Source organism: Chaetura pelagica, unplaced genomic scaffold, assembly GCF_000747805.2.
Source record: "Chaetura pelagica isolate M959 unplaced genomic scaffold, ChaPel_1.0 scaffold12, whole genome shotgun sequence".
NCBI classification, from domain to species: Eukaryota; Metazoa; Chordata; class Aves; order Apodiformes; family Apodidae; genus Chaetura; species Chaetura pelagica.
The window spans coordinates 3,093,281-3,120,141 of NW_009952801.1; the positions used below are offsets into that span (position 1 = coordinate 3,093,281).

The 26,861-nt window shown below is 36.2% G+C and overlaps 1 protein-coding gene across 1 annotated transcript in view; it reads left to right on the forward strand.

Moving 5' to 3' along the window:
* Nucleotides 1-26,861, forward strand: part of PHF14 (PHD finger protein 14) — a 179,327-nt gene that overhangs the window by 48,590 nt on the left and 103,876 nt on the right. The window contains 4 exon segments of the mRNA XM_009994979.1: nucleotides 1,697-1,828; nucleotides 9,096-9,264; nucleotides 24,997-25,047; nucleotides 25,196-25,317. Coding sequence (XP_009993281.1) covers nucleotides 1,697-1,828; nucleotides 9,096-9,264; nucleotides 24,997-25,047; nucleotides 25,196-25,317 — 474 coding nt within the window.

Sequence of the window (26,861 nt, forward strand, 5' to 3'; positions counted from 1 at the left end):
TAGTGCTGTGAGAAGTAGAAATCTTGAGAACGTGGCAGTGGGCTGAGGATTTGGCAGGCATATATACAAACAATAGCAGTGATGCTTTACTAGTTTATTTGCATTCAAATCCAGTAATTTAGTTCCTTCCATTTTGTAATGGAATCAATGAACACCTAAACTTCTTGAAATAACTAAAATTTCAGTTCCAGTGTTGTAGTAGTAATAATAATAAAATTGAACTTCTTAGGAATCAATACAGTGCCCATCATGATAGCAGCACAAACCTATTTCAGGATGCTTACAGTGGTTAAAAAGGGAAGTGCTGGGCAAACTCAAGTGGAAGAAGAGAGTCTACAGATCACGGAAAGAGGGGCTGGTCACTTGGGAGGCACGTAAGACTGTTGTCAGAGGATGTAGGAAGGCAACTAGGAAAGCTAGGGCCTCTGGAATTAAACCTTTTAAGAGAGGCCAAGGATGACAGAAAGGGCTTCTTCAAATACATTGCTGACAAAAATAACACTAGAGGCAATATAGGCCCACTACTGAATGAGGTGGCTGCCCTGGTGACAGAGGATACAAAGAAGGCGGAGTTATTGAACACCTTCTTTGTCTTTACTGGCAAAGAACAACCCCATGTACCAGTATAGGTTGGTGACTGACCTGTTGGTGAACAGCATAAGGGAAAGTGACCTGGGGCTCCTGATGGACAGAAGGATGACCATAAGCCAGCAATGTGCCCTTGTAGCCAAGAAGGCCCACGGCATCCTGGGGTGTATTAGAAGTGTGGTTAGTAGGTTGAGACAGGTGTTCCTCCCTCTCTGCTCTGCCCTGGTGAGGCCACATCTGGAATATTGTGTCCAGTTCTGGGCCCCTCAGTTCAGGAAGGACAGGGAACTGCTTGAAAGAGTCCAGCATAGAGCCACAAAGATGATGAAGAGAGTGGAACATCTCCCTGGTGAGGAAAGGCTGAGGGAGCTGGGTCTCTTTAGCTTGGAGAAGAGGAGACTGGGGAGCGACCTCATCAATGTTTACAAATGTGTTAAGAGTGATTGTCAGGAGAACAGAAACAGGCTCTTCTCAGTGATGTCCAGTGATAAGACAAAGGCAATGGGTACAATCTGGAACACAGGAAGTTCCACGTAAACATAAGGAGAACATTTTTCCCTGTGAGAGTGACAGAGTACTGCAACAGGCTGCCTAGAGAGGCTGTGGAGTCTCATTTGATGGAGACATTCAAAACCTGCTTGGACACATTCCTGTGTTATGTACTCTAGGTGATCCTGCTCTGGAATGGGGGTTGAACTAGATGATCTTTCAAGGTCCTTTCCAACCCCTAAGATTCTGTGATTCTGTGATAGTTAAGATTCAAAATAGCAGCATAATTTTCTATTTAAGCATTTGAATGGCACAGATAGTTTTGTTTTTTTTTTACTTGCCACTCTTATATTTTGTTGAAGTATCAAATGATAACCCACTGGTTAAAAGTCCTCAAAATTGGATTGAAAGCCATTTTGTTAACTGTATGTAGGTGCCTATTATTCTTTACTGTATTTAGGTAGAAGCTTCTTAAAAAGTAACTATGCACTAAAATGGTGTATTCAAACTGAAGTTGCCACATGTTTGTATTGGAACTGGGGAGTATGCTGGGATGTATTATTTGTATTTTATGATTTCAAATGTAATGATAATGCTTTTTTGCTACCTACGTTAAAAGTTGTGGAATTTGCAAGAAGAACCATGATCAACACCTCCTGCTACTGTGTGATACTTGTAAACTCCATTATCATCTTGGTTGCTTGGATCCACCTCTTACAAGGATGCCAAGGAAGACCAAGAACAGTTACTGGTAAGAGTGCAGTTCATGTGTTGTCTTGTGCTATCTCTGTGCTTAAAGTAGGACATAAATATGAAAAGATTTGCAAATTCTAAGTGTTTTAGACGTTGTTAAAACTAATAACCGGGTAAAGAAGCTGATTTCCCAATTTTCATAAAATTATTGTGTTACTGTGTTGTGTTAGTGTTCCACGTTTCTAAACTGCTCTGAAATGTGTTAAATGCAGTTCTTACCTGCCAAAGAAGCTAGCGTGCAGCATCTCCAGGAATTGTCATCACCTTGTCTGAATGCTAAGATACATAGAATAGTGTAAAAATTCCTTCAAAAAATACAGTAGTATAAGAATTCCTTCTAAAAAATATGGTAAAACTATTTGAATCAAGAAAACTTGTTTTTCTTAATATGTTTTTTTTTTCTTTTTTTAAAAATTTTTCAGGAACTTCCATAAAACATTTACTTAAGTAATCTTTTTGTTTTGATTCGATGATTGTGTGCAGAACAAGATGGTTGGTACATTAAATGGAGGGTGTCTCTTTTTTCCTATCTTAGCATGACAAAACCTGGATTTATGCAGTAAATTTAGCTACTAAATTAATACAGCTTTTCTTTAAAAAGCTGAAAATCTCAGAAAGGTTTTTACCGTCACTGATATTTTTCTGAACTTAATTTTCTTTTAGTTATTTAATGTCATCTCTGATTTTGGAGTTCATTATTTCAAGAACAATCTGATCTCTTTAATCAAATTTACAAGGTAAATTCGTTACATGGAAGCATTTTTCTAAATTTTTGGTAGGTCCTGTATTTATACAGAAGGTTCTTGATTTTTGTTCTGCTTTTTAACCAAGTTGAAAAGGCTCACTAAAAGCCATCAGTCCAAAAGAAATAAGACTATAATTCTCAGTAGGTGTAAAAGGCAGAATAGGTCAGGTTAGGTAGTAAAATGCTTTTATTTCAAAGCTATAACTTATCTTTGTTGTGAATTTCATGCTTCAATTATATCTCAGATCACAAACTTGGCTTTTACTTCTAATTAGCTAAGGTATATTTTGGGACATGAGATTATAGCAGACAAATTGAGCTGTATTGATTGCATCCTTTTCATCACTGAACGTGCCTTTACATATTCTTTTCAGGATCAGTAGAGAGCATATAGAACAGTTAATCTTTTGATTAAGCTATGAAGAAAAGTGCCATTTTTTTTATATGAGGGCCCTGTACTTCTCAGATATTTGTGTAGGATATAATGGGAACTTATAAAATAGATAAAGAAAATGGATATAGTGGAAAATTCCTTGAAACATTGGACAGGTTGAAAGACCATATAAGATGGCTAAAAATGTTGACTTTAGTCCTCTTTTAACATAGTAAACAAGAAACAGTTTAAAATAATTGTTTCTTAATTTTTGCTTTCTATTCCATTATCACTGCTAATTATTTGCTCATAATGGTTAAATTGAGCCTTTGCAAAAGGTTCAGTGATTAGAGTAAAAGACTTTATCAATACATATTTATTGAAACATTGGATAGTTTAGCATGAGTTCGTTCTCTGTGCTTCATATTTTATACTGTATTTTATGCCATATGATTCGGCTTATATGTGTGATGCTACATAGATTAATTAATAGTTACACTTTTTGTTCATTTCATGCTCAACATTTAATAGATATTTAAGTTACAGTATGCAAAAAAGGATTTTGAAATTGTTTAAATCCAGTGCTGTATGTAATGGTATGAAAAAAATATTAAATATTTTTTATATTTAAAAGCTGAATTATTAAGGAAAGCAAAAATTATACTTGGTTGTCTCAACCTTTCTAAACATTAAGGAGATAATAATTTTAGGGAAATCATAGTAAGAGTGTCTCACAGTTTATTAGAAACTGGTTTCACACACTTAACACTAAGTGTTGGCCTCTTTCAGAGGCCTGACATTTTTAGGCAAGGTAAAATTTGTACATCTTGAATATTTCAGCAAGTGTTTGTTACATAGCAAGTTCAAAGCCTGTCCTAATTTCAAATGGATTTATTTTGGGGGGAACAGTAACAACTATTTTATGTAATAGAACATAGAAAGCATTTCTAATCATAGAGTGAAATGTTGTGGCATACTTTTATTAAAAGATCTGGAAAATATTCTCTCTGACACGTTTTATGCTTTTGGGCTCCTGCCCGTTCTGGATGGACTGGAAATTGTGTATTTTCCTCGTTGAAAATGACCTGAACTGATACAAAAGCAGTGCACAATGTAGACAGACAATACAATGAATCAAATCTCATTGTGAAATACTGACATTTTCATTAAGAAAATACTTGTCAGCTACCACAGGGACTAGCTGTTTCTATTGAAAAGAGATGTCTGGAAAACAGTGATAACTTCTCAGTAACATAAGAAATGCTGGGAACTGAGATGAACCAAACAAGGACTAATGATCATGTTAGGCTTGGAGGTTTTAATTTTTGTTCTGGAAGGACAAGTTGTTTTAATGATAATTCTGTGGGAGAGTATTGGCCGCAGCCTAGTATGAGCTGTGAACTTTTTGACCCGTGAACACTCATTCAGTATCTGGACATTGATTCATATTCTAGACCCCACTTATTCAGTACTGATCCAGCACATCTTGGTAGTTTTTTTCATCCTGTGTCATTGGATAATGACATAAAATTGTTAACTTCTGTGTGAGTGCAATATAGTATTGCAGCTAGTGTATAAATTTTTATGAATTTGTCACTTGTCCGAACTGAAGGGTGTTTGAATCATTGCAAATGGCAAGTTCCAATACCTTTACTGTCTGAAAGATGCTCTGTGAAGCTCTTTGACAAACTATTTTTGGTTCATATTTGCTGTCTTTTATCTACAGAGTAAGACCAGTCCTCCTTTTTTCAACTTCCAGTGCATAATTCAACCTCTGTGATTTATTCAAATTGCCACAGCAGAGGTGTAATCTTAAATCTATGGTCTATGTTTCTCGAGTACAGAGTCATTTAATTCTTCGCTAACATTGCAAGAAGGGATTTATCACAGAGGATGTCTGTGAGACCCTTTTGCTCCTAATTAGAAACAAGCAAAGCTCTACCTGATAACTGCAGTTTTCCTTTTTAAACACTGAGGGCAGAACTGTTTTCTGGAAGCGCTGTATGGGTGTTCACTCAGCAAGAGGATTTAAACTTGCTTTTAACAGTAAGAACTGTGTTCAAAGGATGCTGGTTTCTTCCAAATCCTCTTCCAGCTTAACCCCAGTTGTCCTTTTACAAATGACTGTCTTGTTCAGACTGAGTCCTTCATATTTGCATCACTCAAGCCACTCTGAGACTACCATGACACAATTAAGACAGTCTAATTAATCTATATTGTGATAATTGAACAAAGTCTCAATTTTTTCCTAATTTTTTAGCATTGCCTTTTCAATAAAATGTTTTTATGTGGTTTTCATATCCAAAAGTGTTGTTTGTTTTGTTAATGAAAATTTATAAAATAAAAACAGATTTATCTAAAGTTTTTTACCAGTATGTTGGCTTTGAGCTCCGTTAGTGAGATCTTCAACTTTGTGACCTTTCATTTGTAAAGGAATGGTGTTTAGTGCTTCTTCAGCTTTTCGCAAATTTCCATGTGCCAGGCTCATCAGTTAATGTGCATTTAGATAATTTTTTTTTTATGCAAAGCAGCATAATGTTATTGGCACAACATTTTTTTTGGAAGTAACAGGATTTTCTCTCTGCCGTTTTCCTTGGCATGTCAACTATCCTTATTTTCCTAGGGATGTAGATTATCAATTTTTCACTTTGTAAATTTCTAGGTTGAAGAAGCTCAGAGCTAGGTTAACGCTCATGCTCTTGATTTCCAAAACTTCATAAAACAGAAAGCACTCTTTGGTCTTAGAGTGCATACTAAGCCCCTAATAAAAACCCTCTTACAGGTTCATGTTTCTTGAAGGTACCCATCATCAAAAACCACTGTCAGGCAATGCAGAAACATTTGCATCACCTTTTCCAGGTTTTTAGTGCTTAATTAAAGACTTTCTGTAAAATTAAAAGGTTTCAAACTGTCGCTGAGATTTCTTCATGGATCAAACACAGTTGGAAAAGTGACCTCTTGTGGTAGGTTCTCTATTCACTGTATTTGAAGAGGTGAAATTAAATGAGTATGACTTCATGAAGCCAAAAGAAAGAGGAGTCGTGGCTGCTTGGTATTAATATATTGGGATTAAACAGTGGCATGGGAAGATAGTTCTTTAAGTTCAAGAACCATATTCAAATAAAGCCTAATAGGAGGTGAAAGTTAGGAGATTGTTTCCAAGTCAGAGCAGTGTGTGTCTGTAATAGCTTTTCTCTGGGCCCTGGGGGAGGTAACAAACAAACAACTTTATAGTTGAAGCTTGACTGCTTTATAACAGGGTTGATAGGATGTGGTTGCCTGTGATAGTGGAGGCTATTTCAGTAAATCAAGAGTTTGCTTGTAAGTTCATGTTTATAATTTTCTTTTTTTTTTTTTTTCCTTACTTTCTGTGTATTTGTAAAGTTTTGTTTTGTCACTCACACCCTCTCTGCCCACCCCTCCTCATACTATGGTTTTTCAGCTTTCTTTTTGTGGATCTAGCTTTTTTCTACTGTTTATTGCTGTGATGCACCACCTGTTTCAGAGTAGGCTTGATCATACAAATGGAATTTCAGGAACTTTCATCCAGTACCTCATCTATTCATGGAGATGTTTCTGTCTTTGTCACTACCATCAAAGTTAAAGTACTTATTTCAATAGGTACCTAATGAAACTAAATTACTTTACTGATCTCCATAAAGAGTTTCTGTACAGTGGCTTTCCCTTCTAACAGTGCAGAGCTGAAGAACAGGAATTTTTTAAATTATAGGTGCAGGTTGGTATGTTCAAGAGACTGGATTCGCAACTCCAAATGTTGCTTCAAAATCATACTGATATTTTTTTGTCTTATAAAAACATCAATTCAACTCTTCAGTTACAGAATGCATATTTTTTTAGTTTATACATAGTACATATTTTTTCCGTAATAATGGGGAAAATAAACATTTTGTAATAAATTATCAATATTTTTTAACACCTTCATAGCTATTGCTTGCAAGTGCATAAGCAGATCACAATAAGTACTTTCAGTTGTGCTTTCCATTTAATATATTAACGTCGTGACTGATGCTGCAGTATTACAGAGGGCTGTGCTCCCTGATGCTTGCCAAAGAGAAAACAGAGTTTTGAGTTTGACAATGCATGGTATAATACTAAAGAACACTAAGTAACTTTTAGCTAAGCAGACAAAACATTTTGAGGGAATGCCATTATCTCTAAAGCTTCTCTCTTTAGAGAGCCTTTCTCCATAAAATGTTACAGTAATAGCAGCTTGGTCTGTGTGCCTTTGTTTATTTGCTTAAGTGGATATAAATATTTATTTGTGTGTCTTTATGCACACATATTTATGTAAAATTGTATCTGTAAAAAGTAACATTTTCTGAAAGTTGTTATACTTTTTAATTGGTTTTACATTGAGTGTCCTAAAGAGGCCAAGAAATGTAAGCAGGTACTGTGTAGCAAACAAAGATTTGAAAAGGGAAGGGAAGCTAAGATGATTACACGCTTGCATGCTGGTGCAGAACTGTTTGCAAAGTATAAAAACTGCATAAACAGACTTCCTGGTCTTTTGACTACAAATAAAGTCTCCACACTTACATGAGGGAGAGGAGAGGCTGTTATCTTCCCTTCAATCTACCTCTGTTTTTCTAGACCAGCAAATAGTTCTAGCACTGACATGTATTTTATTTGCAGTGGTCTCGAGTACTTTAGAGATAAGTGGTTAATCTTCATAACATTATGATGTAGCCACAATTGTCTCAGTTTTACATATGGAAAAATTGAAGAAGAAAGATGTCGGTTTAGCCAAGGTTACACTGGTAACAGCTACCTAATCCCCCCTTTTGTGACTTGGTAGCCACTGGCTAGTCTAGTGGACCATGACTGCTGTTGTCTTCTGGTATAGCCAGGAGAGATCTGAGATTAAGCTACTTGGATTAGTTTGAAAGGATTAGACAACATGGAAAGTTGATGGAGTTGATACTGTGTTAGATCTTACTGAGATTCATAGGAGAAACACTCTTCCTGTTTTTCCTGTAAGAAGTCAGCTCAGACACACCATAAACTTGACTTTGTGCTTTTCTTTAAATAGAGGATGAGTATGCCTTCTTGTCACAAGTGTTTATTAATGTTTAACTTAAACAAATTAAATACATATGTTTTGTTTGCCTCCTCCCAAATCAAATTTGCTCCTTCCTTTGTATATATAATTTTTCCATCTGTATTCTTGTTAATGCTAATTAATAGCAGAGTATAATTTTGTTGTTGTTTTTTTTTTAAGTGCTGTTAGGAAATTTTTAATACGAGGACAGTGATGAATTGGAGTTTGTTTAGAAGGATTTATAGTTTTTTTGAATTGGAAGTGTAATGTGAGTAAGAATTTAATGGTTTTTATCAGTGGGTATAAGGTTTCATTAACAATTTTTGTTAGCCTCCACATTTCTTGACTTTACATAAGATGAGTATTTTCTGGAAATAAGAACAAAACTTGATGATCTCCTATCTTGCTAATTCTGTCATGGATCTTGTTGGTAGCATTACATGAACATCTGTTCACTTTTAAAGTTCTGGTTGTGGTTTTTTACTTTTTAAAAAACTCAAGGCATTTTTTTTCAACTCAGTGTTCAAAGTTTGTGAATATACATCTCCAGCTTCTGTCTCCTTGTCTCTTAACTGTTTTTTTTCCTATTTAAAACCCATTCTGTTAGAAAATACGTATTAAACATTATTTTCACAACAGACATTCCTTCCAAACCCCTGCCTCTTAAAGTGCACTCTCATCAGAATTAATTCAGCAGAATGTCATTGTAAAGATTAATCTGCAGCAGCAGTTACAGTAATTAATAGATTACAGATCAGTGGCCACCATTAAAAATCAGGATATGGGAGGATGCAAATGGTGAAATAGGCTGGGTGCATCTTTCTTGAAGATTAAACCCTACTTTTAAGATCTTGGTTTTCAAAGAAAAATCTTGGTTTTTTGTCAGAAAAAAACCACAAAGCACAACAGCCAGCAATAAGAAAGTCCTGTTTATTTTTTGCATATTTGCTCAACATATCATACATTTGAGGGAGTCATTTAGGTGTCGGTTTGGTTTCTTGACTTTTGAATTTATTTTAAACTCAAACATTTCAATATGTTTCTGCTTTTGTGACTGCAGTTTTAAATAGAAAATGTTCCACTTGCAGGCAATGCTCAGAGTGTGACCAGGCAGGTAGCAGTGACATGGAGGCTGATATCGCCATGGAAACCTTGCCAGATGGGACTAAACGATCAAGGAGACAGATTAAGGAACCAGTGAAATTTGTTCCTCAGGATATGCCACCAGAACCGAAGAAAATTCCAATCAGAAACACGGTAAATGATGGTTGAGTTGTTATGCAGCTCATATTCATAATAATTTTGTTTTAAGATTATGTTTTGGACATCTTGAATTGCAGTATTTCAAATTGATTGATCTTCTATTTTTATTATCAATTCCCTTTCCTGTGTTTAATAATTTACTACTTGTGTTAAAGATACAGTTTTGCCACAGTAAAAAGCTGGGCAACATGATATTGAACTGAAGAGCTGTACAAGTTTTCCTTTTACCTGGGTCACAAAGTCCTCCGTTAATTGCGGAAAAAGGGAAAATTCAGTTTGGACTTCAATTTAGCCTTTACAGCTGTTCTTTACCATAGTAGTATGGGCTTTTTGTTCTTATATGCTAAGATTTAAATATATATTAATATTTAAATATATATTAATATATTCCAATTACAACTATAAATTAATGATATCCTTATGTACAGGCAACCTAATGACTGCATGTTTTGTGATTGTCACAAGATCCTGCTATTTCGGGTTTTTTTAGATTCCTACTCTTACTAGTAATTGTGTGTTTTCTCAGACTTCGATCGTGGATAGTTTTGAGAGAAGAAAAGAAGAATTTTTTCTTCCTGCACTGATGAAATCTTTAGCATCTTCTTTTCATACGGAAGTAGATATTTTATACTAATCACTGTATTCTATGGTGTTTTCTGGTGTTCTAATTCTAAAAAAAATTCTTTTCTCCTTGCTCAGAAACAAGAGTTTTCATGTGTGATGAAGGACATAATTTATAAAATGTAAATAAAAATATCAAAGGGCTTTTAGGTGCAGTTTAGGGAATGAGTAGTGTTCCCATCACCCTTTGGACATGAGTAGAAATTGCATATAAACTGGTCGTTCATATATAATGTATTGGTATTAGGACATGAGGATTCCTAATTATTGGACTAAAGAGAACTACAACTATTGCAGGAGAGGCAATCAAAGTAGTAGTAGAAGAAGTAGTGATATAAGGCATTGTACATAAATCCATTGTAAGACTAAGATTGGTTTATACAACGCCCTTGTGAAGTTATTACAAGCTTCTTCTGTCCTAAATAGAGAGAAGCCTGGTTGCTCTGAAGTGTTTGCCTCATGTTTTGACAGTCATGGAGCAGATCATCTTGAGTGTTATTAGAAGACATACAGAGGATAACCAGGGGATCAGGCCCCATCAGAATGGGTTTATGAAAGTCAGGTCCTGCCTGATGAACCTGATGTCCTTTTATAACCTGATGACCCAACTATTGGGTATTGTCTACCTGGGCCTCCAAAAAGCATTTGACATGGTTCCCCATAGAACTCTCATAAAAAAAACTGGCTGCTTATGGCCTGGGTGAGCACACGATCTGTTGGATCAAGCACTGTCTGGATGGTTGGGCCCAAAGAGTAGTGGTCAATGGAGTCCAATCCAGCTGGGGCCAGTCACAAGTGGTGTTCCTCAGAGCTCAGTGTTGAGACCATTTCTGTTTAACATCTTTATTGATAATTTCGATAAGGACATAGAGTGTATTATCAGTAAGTTTGCAGATGACAACAAGCTAGGCAGGAGTGTTGATCTGCGTGAGGATAGGGAGGCTCCAGAGAGACTTGGATAGATTGGATTGTTGGGCTAATGCTAATGGTCTGGGCTTCAACAAGGCCAAGTGCCGGGTCCTGCACTTGGGCCACAACAACCCCAGGCAGTGCTCTAGGCTTGGGGAAGTGTGGCTGGAAAGTGTCTGGCAGAAAAGGACCTGGGGGTTCTAATTGACAAGTGGCTGCATATGAGCCAGCAGTGTGCCCAGGAGGCCAAGAAAGCCAATGGCATCCTGGTTTGTGTTAGAAATAGTGTGACCAGCAGAAGTAGAGGGGTGATTGTCCCCCTGTACTCAGCACTGGTGAGGCCACACCAGGAGTATAGTGTCCAGTTTTGGGCACCTCAATTCAAGAGAGGTATTGAGGTGCTGGAGTGAGTACAGAGGAGGGCGACAAGGCTGCTGAAGGGCCTAGAGGGTAAATCTTATGAAGAATGCTTGAAGGAGCTGGGAATGTTTAATTTGAGGAAGAGGAGGCTGAGGGGAGACCTCATCAGTCTCTACAACTACCTGAAAGGTCATTGCAGAGAGGTTGGTGCTGGTCTCTTTTCATAGGTCATTAGCTACAGAACAAGAGGGAATGGCTTCAAGCTGCAACAGGGTAGGTTTAGACTGGACATTAGGAAAAAAGAAATTCACAGACAGAGTGGTTAGACGCTGGAATAGGCTGCCCAGGGAGATGGTTGAGTCACCATCCCTGGATGTGTTTAAGGGTTGTTTGGATGTGGTGTTGGTGGATATGGTTTAGGGGAGAACTTTGTAGAGTAGGGATGATGGTTGGACTCGGTAATCCCTAGGGTCTTTTCCAACCTGAATAGTTCTATGATTTTATGATTCTATATTAGTGATTTGGCACCTCACATGCTGAAGAGTATATTTACACACATGGTGGTATCTAATACAGGGATTAAATTTACTTTGAGTGCACTAGTAAGTTGCCACAATACAGCAATTGCACTGAAAAAATTACTGCTACCTGCCTAAGAAAGACTTTATTCCTCTGCTTGAATTCATAGCCTCTCTTTCAGTTCTTCCAGTTCTCTGCTTTTCTACAACATACAGATGTGCAAGCTTTGCTGACCTGCTAGCAGGGCCCCTCTGTCAAAGTTCTCCCATAGCTGAGAGGTTGTTGGGTATTTAATTTTTTTATTTTCTCCTGTCTTCTACTTAACTATGGAAAAGTTTCACACCCTTGACACATGCTGGATTTTTTTTTCCTCTGAAGGCTGAATTCCTTCATTTCAACTTTTTCATGATCTTAATGCATTTAGACAGTATAATAAAATGAAGATAAGAGACCTCTGAAGACTTAACAGATACGGGCAGTATGGGATTCCCACTCACCTTTGCTATGAACCCAGGAAAGTTGGTGTTATTTTTTGTTGCTTGTTTGGGTTTTTTCGGGGTATTTTTAGGTAGAGAATACTTTTAAATTTGTTAGTTCTGGAGCTGTCTGTATATTTGAGGGGGAAAAAAATTACCTTTAAACAGCTTCTCAAATAAAGTTGGGTGCAACTACACAGAAAATATCTGTGTGGCGCATTTTCAACGATGACTGGATACTTGTTCTGTCATTTATGTGCGTACTACTCAAATACTTTAAAATAGTATAAAATAAAGAAGAAAAAAAAAACAATTTGGAAATATACTTAGTTCACAGTCCTCTCTTCTCAGTGTACTTTGTATCCCTAGGCGTGTTTTATTCAGTCTAGTTTTATTTGGGAAGGAATTGGCAAGCTTGCTTAGCTAACAGTGTGTAATCAGCCTTGCTTACAGTTATAATCAACAAGTGCAATTACAGGAGTGTTGAATTTTGTATCTGTTGTTCTTAAGGGAATTTCCACTTGTTTTGCATACATTTATCTTGAATTGATGTAATTGAAAGGAGGTTTTTTGCCACATACCTAAGAGAACAGAATGCATCTTACATGTTTGGTTTTCATTGTGGTGGTTTTTCATAGTTAACTCTTCTTACGTGGTAGATAGGCTCTAATTTTTTATTGTTGTAAAATTGCATTAGATTTTACTGATGACATTGACAACTGATGTCTGTAAGATATTTTATACAAATGTGTATGATTAACTAAGGCTATACGCTAATTACATTTTTTAAAAAATCATGTTAAATTGTATTTCAGAATTGACTTTGCAGTCAGTTTGCCCTGCAGCTTCTATTTGGTAACACCAATTTCTGAGATGATAAAGGATAACGCCTTTCATGAAAAATTGCCTTTTTCCTTTTTTTTAGGGTTGTTTTGTTTTTCTAATTTCTGTCTGCTTAGAATGTACTATGAAGAGTAAAAGACCCTTTTAGAAGTATTCATAGTGTTACTATTGTTTCTCATCCAATCTAATGATGCATGTGCACTTAAGTCCTGTAAATTATTTATTTCTTTTTGTTATCTTTCAGGCCACCCAAATTCATTCATATTGTGTTTTTTCCTTTCCAGGGATAAATTGTTTTTTAAAGAAAATATGGAAGGGGTTTTCCACTTTAAATGAAACCTTACAACTTTCTTTTGTTTTGCATTATTGCATGAAATTATGACATTAATTTTAATTTCTGCAATCTGTACTATTTCTCCCATCTGCTTTTTTCCTTTATGAACTTTACAGATCTTTTTCAGGGTTTTCTTATCATAAGTCTCTTAAGTGTACTTCACCTTACACCTGTGTCAGGATGCTTTTAGCAGAGACTGAGTGTGGGATGCTCTGCAGTATTTTGAATAAGGTGACTTTTCTTTGTATCTTGAGTCTGCTTGTGCAAAAAAAGCATGACTTACAGCCAGTTGCTGGCTGTGAGAAATAATTTTCCAAATTACCGAGAGAAGGTGAGACTATTTAAAACAGGAGCTACATTGTTTAATTCATAATTCAATCTGATCGTACATCAGAACAGTGGTTGCCAGAGAGACCTGTGGCAATTGGAGTACACTACTGTTCCCAGCGTTTGTGCGGTAGCAGTCCCAGTTTCCTTCTGTAATTTGGGAGTATGAGAGAGGACAAGCAGGTTATCCTCACTAAGGACAGTGCTTCTCCCTCCTACAATTCACTATGTTAATTGTGTCAGAGCAGTATTTTGCATCCTAATACTCTATAAGCATTTTCAAACAACACTGTGAGTTCTCCCTATTATTTTCATTTTTAGCTTTCAAATATTTCAGATATTTACATCAAAAAGAGCAGCGATTTCAAAGAAAATTGCAGGAAGGAAAGTCCAGCCATTTGGACTGCCTTGTTTTGGAGAGAGTGCCTATCATATTGTGCATTAAAATGTAACTAAAGTTTACAAGAAGACCTTTTTGAATTTACACTTTCTCAGAAAGACCATGTAAAAGAATGTACCTAAATGCACAAAGATAAATTTAAACATACCAGAATTGTACTCTGAGTTGGGATCTATACAAATTATAAAGTAATGTAAATAGATAAGACAGGTCTTTATACTTAAATCTGTTGTATAAGGGTTGTATTTGTGGATGGAATTTATTTCATTGTTTATGCTCATACATTTCAATATGTTGTGATCTTGTAAATGTTTTTTAGTGCATAACTTAAATTAGCTTTATTTAAAACTAGCATATCTATCACTTTTGCAAGTAAGTGCATATAAAATTAGTTTTCCAGAAAAGAATCACTTGTTTTAGCAACACCTGCAAATGGACTTTTTTTCTGGCCATTTTGCCTATTTCAGTTCTCCAAACGTGTGCTTTTAGGAAATGAGTATTAAAAAGGATATAAAACAAGTCTTCTAGTTCTCAAGTTCTGATATATATTTGTGTTAGAAAACAGTAGATTCAAGTTAATTGCCAGATTCAGTGATAGTGTAGCTTGACAGGAGAAGTACTGGAAAATTTGTGTTTATCTAGGAAATAAAAGTTCACAAGAGAATGGGAAAAAACTAATTCTGGGTAATTAGGCTTCATGGTTGACTTGTTTCTCTGTATAATATTTTGATTTACTGCTGTTTGGGGTTTTTTGTCTGGCAGTTCCCTTTTCATTACTGCCAGCCATCCTGAAAATTAAATAATTATTTCTTAGGTATATTTTGAATAGTAGTGGTATGTACCACTTAAGGTATCTGCTTTGATCTGTGTTGAGCGAGTGTGCCATCTGGTGTCTATGTAGCTGTCCTCACATTTATTTTTATTTTTTTATGCTTTTGTGGTGCCATTAATAGAATAATTTTTCTGTTTTTTAACAAAGCAAAGGAAGTAAAAGGAATTTTCTGCCTCTGGCTTGATTGTAACTTTTTCAGTAGCAAAGGATGTTCATAACATTGAACTCTTCATAAAGATTAGATGACATTATGGATTAAAAATTGCTATCTTAGCAAAATGGTATTAATTTGTATTTAACAGCAAAGAGATCACATTATACGTGCATTTTTGATCTCTGTAGTTTTTTTCAAGCTTTTGAAAAATCGATGGTTTGCTTTATGCTTGCTCTTGGTACACAGTGATTTCATGAAGTTACTTTTTAGTACTAGTGGGAATTCTGTTTTCTGAGAATATTCTGCTCTGCTTATGTTTCATATCAAAGTCATCTTCAGTTTTGCAGTAAGGAAATTGCTCCTTGTTGTGTCATCTTTGGAATGATTCCGTAGTATTTTGATATTTACTAATTTCTTTGTCTTCACATTTTCATTGACAAGTATATGTTAAAGGCTGCATGAGTGAGACAGTTAGGGTTAGAAAGTTTTCAATATGTGTAATACGTATCAATGACATGGTTCTGATCCTGCACTGGTCCTCTTCACTGCAAATTTAAAGTAGCTATGTGTCTTTCTAGAGCACTGACTGCAGCCACAGGTCAGTCAGGAAAGTAAAAATCAAATACGTGTTATTTCAGAGAAGAAATGTGAGATTTACAAATCTACAAAACTCAAAGCATCTGATGTTCCTCACATTTGATGCTCTCATAATTACAACACAAAATAACATCTACTGAGTTCTTGCAAAATAAAGAAATTATCATAGTACTTATATTTTTGAGAGCCAGGAATGTCTTTAGTAATTTAATATATTTTTTTAATGTTAAATCTGTGACTGGTTTTGAATTATTTATATAAAACTCTCACAGGAAGATCCTCACCTTCCTAATGATACCATATGCCCTGAAACTGCAGGAGCACTTGAAGTGCTGACTGAATTTCCTGTGCTCACCGTTACAAAGAAGTTCATGGTGCCAGAGCTATTAGTGGTATCAGAAAGTCTATGAAAAAAAGAAGACACTTATACGTATGAAAATATTGTTTCTGTGGTATCTAAGAGGTATAGCAGCACCAGCATAGTAATCTTTCCTGTCTATTAGCAGAAGTAGCACACGCTAACATAGTGAAACTCCTGAATTTACACATATAGAACAGCATAAGCAGGTGTGCTGGGCCTCTTTGCTGCCTGTGTGTCTGTGTGCAAACAATTAGAACAAATTCTAGTAAGTTAAAATATTAAGCAAAGAAGAAACTGGGAACAATGCTTTCTACTGTGATGTTTGAAATAGTTGGCAGAATTATGTTTTTTTTCAAGTGATGAGAATCTCTTAAGTTCTATTAAGTATCATTGTGCTCTAACCCCCCTTCAGTTTAAATTTGCTTTCCTAATAACTGTATGATATTGCCATGCAGAAATCACCATTGTTTTTGTGAAAAAGTGACTGAGTAGATCAGAATGGAGATGCCCACTTCAGTCTTTTTTCTTCTTCCACTTCTGAGTTGACAATGCCATTGTTGATCACATTTTTCATTCTATTTTTGATAGTTGTATTTTGTTTGGTTTTTTTTAAATGTCTGATTTTTTTAAGTGTCTTGAGTACACTATGTCCTACCATAGGTTGGAATCACATGATCCCCACACTTCTACTGATTTCTCGTCCATATATCTTCTAAAAATGTCACCCTAAATCACTGATGAAGTTGATTGAAATAATGTAGTGTCATTTATTGCTTCATCATTCATTATTCATTTCTTATGTCACTATTCTGTTTTTTCAGCCATTTATATCCTGATTGTTTTAATTCCCTGAACACATGGGTTTCCACAGCATAACAGTAGAGTGCTGCAAGCACAGATGGATACTTTTGGGACTCAAAACATGATGGCTAATGGAAACTCATTTTTAATTTGTCTTTCCCTTGGCTATGGAAATGTATGCCGTAGTTCTGCTGATTTCTTTGTTTATTGTTTTTTAGAAACATTCTATAACATTCCTTCTTAACTGTTCTTTATTACTTGTTTTATATACTATAAAATACTATATATTTAATGGAAAATTTTAGTAACTGTTTACATCATTATATAGTAGATTATCCAAGGGGCAAAAAAAAGTGTTGGTTTTTTTTTTTGCTTCTCTTTTTTTTCAGGTTTAACAGCTGCTGCATGTCATTTCCATCACTGTTTCTCTGTTGATAGTCTTCTCATGTTTTGTGTGCATTTAAAAAACGTTAGAGAGGCAAGAGGAAGAGCTTTTTTTTCCCAATTTTGAATGCGAAGTGAGAAGTTAATGAAATAACTTGGAGGAATGCTGTATGCTTTAATACTGTCAGATGGTTCTCCCTCACTGGAGACATTCAAAACCCACCTGGATGCGTTCCTGTGTGATGTACTCTAGGTGACCCTGCTCTGGCAGGGGGGTTGGACTAGATGATCTCTCGAGGTCCCTTCCAGCCCCTAAGATTCTATGATTCTATGATTCTATGATTCTATGGTTCTCCAACTTCCACAGCTGATAAGCTTTGAAGTAAAAAATCAAAAGGGATGTTGTTAATCCTTAGGTTTCATTTACTCAGAGCATTACACTTTTCTGAGGGAGGACATTAAGATTGCTGTAAAGGCTAAGCCTTAGTAAGATATTCTAGGAGAAGATGACTTGCTTTCATCTCAATTATTTCATAGAATCAAATGGCTCAGTCTCTTTACCTGAGTAACATGATCTTACGGGATTTTAAAGAGTCTCATTATAATTTGGTTTGCTGATGTATAGAGGTGGGTTTTTTAACCTCAAAATGTTATGCTAAAAATTACTCATAGGGAAAATTAATCTATTTTTATCTTTTATTACTTTTAGATTTTTCATAGTTTTGTCTTGTTTTAAAATACTTTAATCTTAGAGTATCTTCCTTGTAAGTCATGATTACGAACTTGGCATAATTTTATCTGACTGGGGTAGTTAAGGTTGTATAGGATCAGCCCATAGCTATAGACGTGTTACTTGACAACAGTAAGTTGCCTGTGTCATAACCTGTTAATAGCAGGGAGCAGTCTGAGCACATAGCACACTTACCTTTTACTCAAGCGTACATTGCATGAATTCCAGAGTAATGCAAGTATAGAACTTCGGATGAAACACAACTACAGACTTGCCAGTCAGGTGTCATTAAATGTCAACATTTGAAATATTTTTTACAAAAACATTTTACTTCTACAGATTACAGTTATGTATTTTGAACCACCTTCCACTGCTCAGTACTGTTTAAAAATTATTGTTCCTGTACTGATGTGTCATCATGTGGCAGTTGCCGTCAATGGGTCGCATCTGTCTTAAGTCAGATCTGGCTGTGCTTTTTTCTTCATTGAGTTGTCCATTCCAAGTTGTAGATATTTTAGAGCATATTTACTTTATGCTGTGAAATAAAAAACATGCTGTCATAGCACTGGCATTAATGGAGATTTTGCTTGGGTGCTGATAACATGAGTTTCTGCTTTTCTGACTTATTACTTGAGCACTTTTGAAATGTAGGGACAAGTTTCACAAATCTGTCTTGGTCCATTTTGTGATACAGATGAGGAGATGCAGATGTGTGCTTCATGCAGGGCTGTGATGTTATTGATATCAGTGAGACTTGATGGAGTGGGGATGGTTGTTTATAACCTCTTCAGGAAGAACAGGCAGGGCAGAAGAGGAGGGGGTGTCACTCTCTGCATCAGTGACAAACTGGAGTCTGTGGAGCTCTACTTGGACATGGAAGAGGAGCTGACTGAAACCTTATGCATCAGGGTTAAAAGGAAGACAGGGACAGGAGATATCATTGTGGGGGTCTGCTACAGGTCACCATACCAGGATGACCAAGCAGATGAGGAACAGATATAGGCAGATAGGAGCAGCTTCGCTCTCACAGTCCCTGGTCCTCATGGGGTATTTCAACCAACACAATATCTGCTGGAGGGACAACACAGCAAAGTACTAGCAATCTAGGAAGTTCCTGTGACAGCTTCCTTGTCTAAACGGTAGAGGAACCAACAAGAGAAGGTGCTGTGCTGGACCTTGTTCTCACCAACAGAGACGGGCTGGTTGATGATGTAAGACTTAATGGCTGTTGTAACCATGACACGGTCATATTCAGGATCCTTAGGGCAGTGAGGAAGGAGCTCACAACCCTCAATTTCAGGAGAGTAGATTTTGATCTTTTCAAGGATCTGCTTGGTAAGGTATCATGGGACAAAGCCCTGGAGGGGAGGGGAGCCCAGGAAACCTGGTCCACATTCAAGGTTCACTTCCTCCATGCCCAGAAGCTATGTGTCCCTTTGAAGAGGAAGGCAGACAGGAGAGCCAGGAGGCCTTTATGGATGAGCAAGGTATCCTAGAGGGAATGTTGTCAGAGAAGCAAGGGATTAGATAAGGAAGGCCAAATCACAGAGTTCTACCTGGCCAGGGATGTTAAGAACAAGAAAAGTTTCTATAGGTATGTCAGCAAGAAGAGGAGGACAAGGGAAACTATGAGCTCAGTTCAGAAGGAAACTGGAGACCTGGCCATGCAGGACACAGAGAAGACTGAGGTACTCAAAGACTACTTTGCCTCTGTCTTCACCAGCAAAGGCTCTGGTCATACCATCCAAGTTAGAGAAGGCAAAGACATGGACTGTGAAAAGGAATATCTCCCCATTGTAGGAGAAGAGCAGATTTTTGACCATCTGAATGACCTGAAGGTACACAAATCCATGCAACCTGATGGGACTCGTCCATGACTCCTGTAGAAATTGGCTGATGAAGTTGCAAAGCTTCTCTCCATCATATTTGAAAAGTCTTGGCATTGTGGAGAAATTCCCACTGACTGGGAAGGGGGAAACATAACTCCCATTTTGAAGAAGAGAAAAAAGGAAAACACAGGGAACTGTAGACCAGTCAGTCTCACCTTTGTGACTGGCAAGATCATGGAGCAGATGTTCCTGAAGGCTCTGCTAAGGCATGTGGAAAAGGGATGACTGGTGACAGCCAACACGGCTTCACCAAGGGCAAATCCTTCCTGACAAATTTGGTGGCCTTCTACAGTGGGGTTGTGGCATTGATGGACAAAGGAAGAGCGACCAACATAATCTACCTGGACCTGTGCAAAGCCTTCAACACTGTCTTGCATTGTTCTGCAGGGGCCAGTACTCAGACCAGTGCTATTTAACATCTTTGTTGGCAACATGGACAGTGGAGTTGAGTGCACCCTTGGCACACTGGAGGGAAGGGATGCCGTCCAGAGGGACCTTGACAAGCTTGAGGGGTGGGCTAATGCAAACTGCATGAAGTTCAACAAGGCCAAGTGAAAGGGTTGGGGCAATCCCAAGCAAAAATACAGACTTGGTGGAAAATGGATTGAAAACAGTCCAGAGGAGGACTTGGGGGTGATGGTGGTCAACAAGCTCACCATGAGCTGGCACTGTGCTTGCAGCCCAGACAGCCAACTGTGTCCTGGGCTGCATCAAAAGAAGCATGGCCAGCAGGTCAAGGGGGGTGATTCTCCCTTTTTATTCTACTCCTGTGAGACCCCACCTAGAGTACTGTGTCCAGTTTTGTAGGTCACAACATAAGAAGGACATGGATCGTGGGAGAAGTCCAGAGGAGGGCCAAAAAGACCATCAGAGGGCTGGAGCACCCCGCCTATGAAGACAGGTTCAGAGGGTTGGGGTTGTTCAGCCTGGAGAAGAGGAGGCTCTGGGGCGACCTCATAGTGGCCTTCCAGTATCTGAAGGGGGCTTACAGGAAAGCTTGGGAGGGACTTTTTACAAGGGATTGTAGTGAGAGGACAAGAGGTAATGGATCAAAACTGGAAGAGGGGAGATATAGGTTAGACATTAGCAGGAAATTTTTTAGTGTGAGGGTGGTGAGACATGGGAACAGGTTGTCCAAGGAAGTTGTGGAGGTCCCATCCCTGGAAGTGTTCAAGGCCAGGTTGGATGGGGCTTTGAGCAACCTGGTCTAGTGGGATGTGTCCCTGCCCATGCAGATGAGTTGGAACTAGATGATTTTTAAGGTCCCTTCCAACTCAAAGCATTCTATGATTCTATGACAGAGAAGTCTTAAATTGTGAAGATATCTCTGTAGTACTGCATTGCCAAGTGTTTTCATTTAAAAAAACAGTCTTTATATGCATCTTATACTGGATTAAAGTCTGTGTTTCTAAATAACTAATAATAATATGAATATTTATCACAGTTGTAGTATTTATGATTGGACTTCTATAATTACACTGTTCCTTTAAGCTTTTCTTTTATACGAAATCGTGAATTTTAAATTGTTTATGGCAAGTACATACAGATCTAATAATCTGATGTTCATAAGCTCTATTGTTCTGACTCTGAGCCCACTAATGACAGAAATTTTTCTAAGCATTTTAAAATGCAAGTATAGTGCTTTGAGGCAAAAGCAATGAAAAATACTGCACAAAGTAATCCAGGTTTATCTGATTATTTTCTTTGAACCTGTAAAGTAATGTAGTGAAAATGTATAAAATTACAAATGCCTAAAGTACCAGAAGGCTGTTGCTGAAAATCACAATATTCAGTTTTTAGTTGTGAATTTGATGTTATTTTCCATTGTGAGTACTGGTAATTGTATAATGAGTCTGAGCAAAAGTTAGCATTCCATGTATGTTTAAGTGTGGAAATTAATTAGGGAAAACATCAATGTAAAATTATGTTGCTTTAAAAGCATGTAATATATGCCACAAATGTGTATGTCAAAGGTGTTGATTTTTATGTTTGTTTCTAGTGGTTGTCAAACAGATTCAGATATGTTTGAAGGTTTAGGAATGTAATGGAAGTATAATTTAATGTGACATTCCTTGTAATATGCATCACACATTATATAGCAGACAGATGAAAAGCAAGCAGGAAATTTTTTAGTGTGAGGGTGGTGAGACATGGGAACAGGTTGTCCAAGGAAGTTGTGGAGGTCCCATCCCTGGAAGTGTTCAAGGCCAGGTTGGATGGGGCTTTGAGCAACCTGGTCTAGTGGGATGTGTCCCTGCCCATGCAGATGAGTTGGAACTAGATGATTTTTAAGGTCCCTTCCAACTCAAAGCATTCTATGATTCTATGACAGAGAAGTCTTAAATTGTGAAGATATCTCTGTAGTACTGCATTGCCAAGTGTTTTCATTTAAAAAAACAGTCTTTATATGCATCTTATACTGGATTAAAGTCTGTGTTTCTAAATAACTAATAATAATATGAATATTTATCACAGTTGTAGTATTTATGATTGGACTTCTATAATTACACTGTTCCTTTAAGCTTTTCTTTTATACGAAATCGTGAATTTTAAATTGTTTATGGCAAGTACATACAGATCTAATAATCTGATGTTCATAAGCTCTATTGTTCTGACTCTGAGCCCACTAATGACAGAAATTTTTCTAAGCATTTTAAAATGCAAGTATAGTGCTTTGAGGCAAAAGCAATGAAAAATACTGCACAAAGTAATCCAGGTTTATCTGATTATTTTCTTTGAACCTGTAAAGTAATGTAGTGAAAATGTATAAAATTACAAATGCCTAAAGTACCAGAAGGCTGTTGCTGAAAATCACAATATTCAGTTTTTAGTTGTGAATTTGATGTTATTTTCCATTGTGAGTACTGGTAATTGTATAATGAGTCTGAGCAAAAGTTAGCATTCCATGTATGTTTAAGTGTGGAAATTAATTAGGGAAAACATCAATGTAAAATTATGTTGCTTTAAAAGCATGTAATATATGCCACAAATGTGTATGTCAAAGGTGTTGATTTTTATGTTTGTTTCTAGTGGTTGTCAAACAGATTCAGATATGTTTGAAGGTTTAGGAATGTAATGGAAGTATAATTTAATGTGACATTCCTTGTAATATGCATCACACATTATATAGCAGACAGATGAAAAGCAACATTTTCTTGACAAAGGTGACTAAATTATTTATAAATATTGTATGTCCATTTTACTCAAGCTTAAATAAGATTGATCAGTTCTTAAAATATTATTATTAACTCATAGTCTTTTCCACCTAGGGTAGAAAAAAAATATTTCTTTCATTCCTATATTTCCAAATTATATGTAATTTTCCAAGACAGATCGGCATTCAGAAGGGCCTACATGACTTAAAATTTTCAAAGTTTTTAAGTGTTCTTAGGACTAATGCCAGAGGTCAAAAATACTAAAATTGGCAGTTAATATGCTGGTGTCTGATCAAACTTTGATTTACAGTGAGCTTGGTTTGTGTAAAATATGGTTGACATGTAGCCCATGTTACATTAATATCTCAAATACTACTTTAATAAATTCTGCTAGCTGTGATAAATTGTTTATACCACATTTGGACACTTAGATGTCTTTTGTGTGGCTTGTGGAAGGTAGAATACCTCAATTATGACTGTATTACCCAATATATAGTAAAGAACTAGTAAATAAAAGTGAAGGTTTTACAAATTTTTTGTAAGTCATCTTTAGGAAAATGTCTAAGAGAATTTCAAAGGTAACTAAAATATCTCAGAGGCACAAATAAACTAGTGTTTTTCATTCTACTACATTTCTTTCTGATACAGAGTTAACTCTTGCCTAAAACAAAAAAACTTCCTAAACAGTATGTTTATTAACATGCTCATATAAAAATCTGCATAGGTGAAAGGTCCAGATGTGTTGAAGTGGCAGGTTTATTTACAATGTAATTGTATTTAAATGTGTAAAACATTTCAATATAGTGAACAGTCTTAATTTGAAACTAGTATAAATCCCCTTCAAAGCGGACCCAAGACAGAAGAAACGTCATATCACCAGCTTCTTCCGAATTGGATTTATGGCTGCTCATGATTCTAAACTGGTTTAAGATATTTTTTTTTAATCAGATGATTTTTACTTTTTCTCAGATTAATATTGGCTGCTTGAAAAAAAGTTTTAGGAAACTGTAGACAGTTGTTTCTTTATGACATATGACACATGGCTTCGTAAAGTGATTATTTCCATCCAGAAAAAGAAGCAATTTAATGTTTATCTACTTATTTTGTTACTGTCAAAGTATCGGCCGTTGTGAGTTAGTGGAATAGTCTGATGTTTTCCCTTTCCTTCCGCATCTCCTAATTTTATTTCCTTGTTAAAAAATGAGGAGAGAGTGTGACATCATCAGTTTGTGATGATCTGTTATTTAACACATGCAGATTATAATACTGCTATTTCAGAGATAAAAATGTGTTGACTGAAGCAGGACTCATGGGAGGTTTTTGTGTAGTTACTTGAAACTGCACATAAACCTTTGATAGTTGCTGTTACAGTCTATGGAAACCTCTTTTCCTCCACACTGTTGGTATTGAGATGTTTTGGCCAACTGCAATACTGAAATAATTTCCACTTTTTGTATATTATCCATTTCATCTCTTGTTTACCACTCAGAGATTGGTGTATGCTGCAACTTTATGAGCATCTGCTACATACCCCTTCTATTAACCTTCAGTTTGAAAGCTTTAATTCTTGCTTACTTCTCAAAAAGTAAAAGAATTATTTTCTGTTTCTGTTTTGATGAAGTTTTTTTAATTTTGATTGTTTCTTATCCGATCACTTGGCTTGCAAATGGAGCACTTGTAAGTGCTGAAGGATTTTACTGTAATTTACTGTTCATATCAATTTTCAAATTATTTTATTTACTGTGAAGTTCGTGCAAAGTCCGTAAGAGATTTGTAATTCTGGCAGCAGTCTGTTTTAGAATAAGACTCCACCTGCTCAGGTCAACAAACATGTTCATACTTACTTTTGGGCTAATTCTGTAGATTTACATCCATAATCTGAAGCTGTTGTTCTAACACTAGTTGATGCAGTTGTCTTGCAGTGGTTCTGCAGTTAATGCTTAAAGTATGTTTTTGTTGTTATTATGAATAATAGATAAATAGCAAAAACATTCTGTTACCTAATATTAAATTTTAAATATATTTTTTTTCTAGAGAACTAGAGGACGAAAACGAAGCTTTGTACCTGAAGAAGAAAAACCTGAGGTTGGAATATAGTGTTTTTTGGTTTTTTAACAGTTTCAGAAAAATATTAAACTTGGGCTGAAGTGTTACTTTCAGTGCTATAATTGAAAATATTTGCTTTCCCTTCCTCCTTTCCCCCATTCCTTTCTTATGCCTTCTTCTATGACAGGAACGGATTCCCAGAGAAAGAAGACAGCGACAGTCTGTTCTACAAAAGAAGCCCAAGTCAGAGGATTTAAGGACTGAATGTGCTACCTGCAAAGGGACTGGAGACAATGAAAATCTAGTCAGGTAGGTTTGATGCTTTGACCTTAGGAAGATTTTAAAAAGTTCTATTTTCATCACTTTGTCATCATGATTATAACAAAGAAAATGTGTTTTTAAAAAAGAGAAACAAAAATTTATTTAGAGGAAACATTGCATCAGAAATTTCTACTTGAGTCACTTATTGACCTGCCAAACACATTTACACTGTGGATTAAGATGTACATAACCAAGATAATCTGTTTTTCTAACACAAGAGAATTAATTTTCTCTTGTCAGGTTGAATTGTCAATATTTTAGAACAGGTCAGAAAGATAAACAAACCAACGATTTAATAATATTAAATCTACAGGAGCATCCTAAAAGTAATTAAATCAGCATCATTAATTTCATGAGCTGAAATGTGGATTATGAGGAATTTATGGTTTTAAAAATATAATAATGCTACCTCCGTTAATGCAGATCATGAAAGGGTTTGATAATCACGTTTCTTATCTGAAACAGAAGGGAAGAAAAAAATAAATCTGTTGAATGTTGTTCTAGTAGGTGCAGAAATCTAATTAAAGTGTAGAATAGCTGCCATTGAATAGCTGCTGTTGGCTGCAACTTCTGCTGATTTTTACTTTACAGCTGGCATTGTGGCCTCTTTGCAAAACTGTAGAAACTGCTCACAGTTCTTGTAAGAATAATAATGGAGTTTAGCAACCAGAAAGTGGATTTTAATTGAATTAGCTGAGCTCTTATTACAATGATCTCATAGTAAGTTCAGATAAAAAATACTGTTGTATTTAGGTTCCATATGCTTCAACAACGTTTTTCTGGACAAGGTCTCTTCTTTAGCCCAGATATAATTGTTTTTAACTGGAAGGTTTGTTTCAAAATACGTCTCTTCATTTATTTCAAAGAATCAGAGTTACAAGAACAGTCAGAATCAATGATATATACAAGCAACACGTATCTTTAGAATCAGGTTGTGTCCTGGGTAGATATATCTTGTACTCAGAATAGCTGATTTTATTATCAATTACAGCATATAATTAATGTAGAAGTTGGTACAGTTTCAAGGGTTATGTGCCAGATTTTATTTTTATTTCCAAATTGGAGGCAGAGTGCATGTATGAGCTCATCAGTAACCATGTGACTCTCATAGCTAGGCAATCTGCTATTTCTCGGTACTCCTAGATTCTCCTCATTACCAAACTGTGAAATAGAGGTGGAATGTTGCAATGATTGCTGTTACGGTTATTCTGGTGAGAACTGATGGCAACAGTTTTCTAATTGCCCATGACAAGATAAAAGGCTTTTTTCAGCCCTATTGTTAGCAAGAAATAAAAGATGCAGATCATTTTGTTACAGGAAAGAGTCCTGGGAACAATTTTACAGTGAAAAAGGCGGTGAATTAGTTTCCTTCTTCAGGTTTTTCCTAGAAGTTAAATACCATATGTGGAGACATTAAAGATAAGGTGAGAAGATGCTGTGAAGAACTGTATATTTGAGTTGCGCTTTAAAACTGGTAGAAAAATAGTGGTATGTCTAATACATGAAAAGATTGTAGTAGTAATTTAGATGGG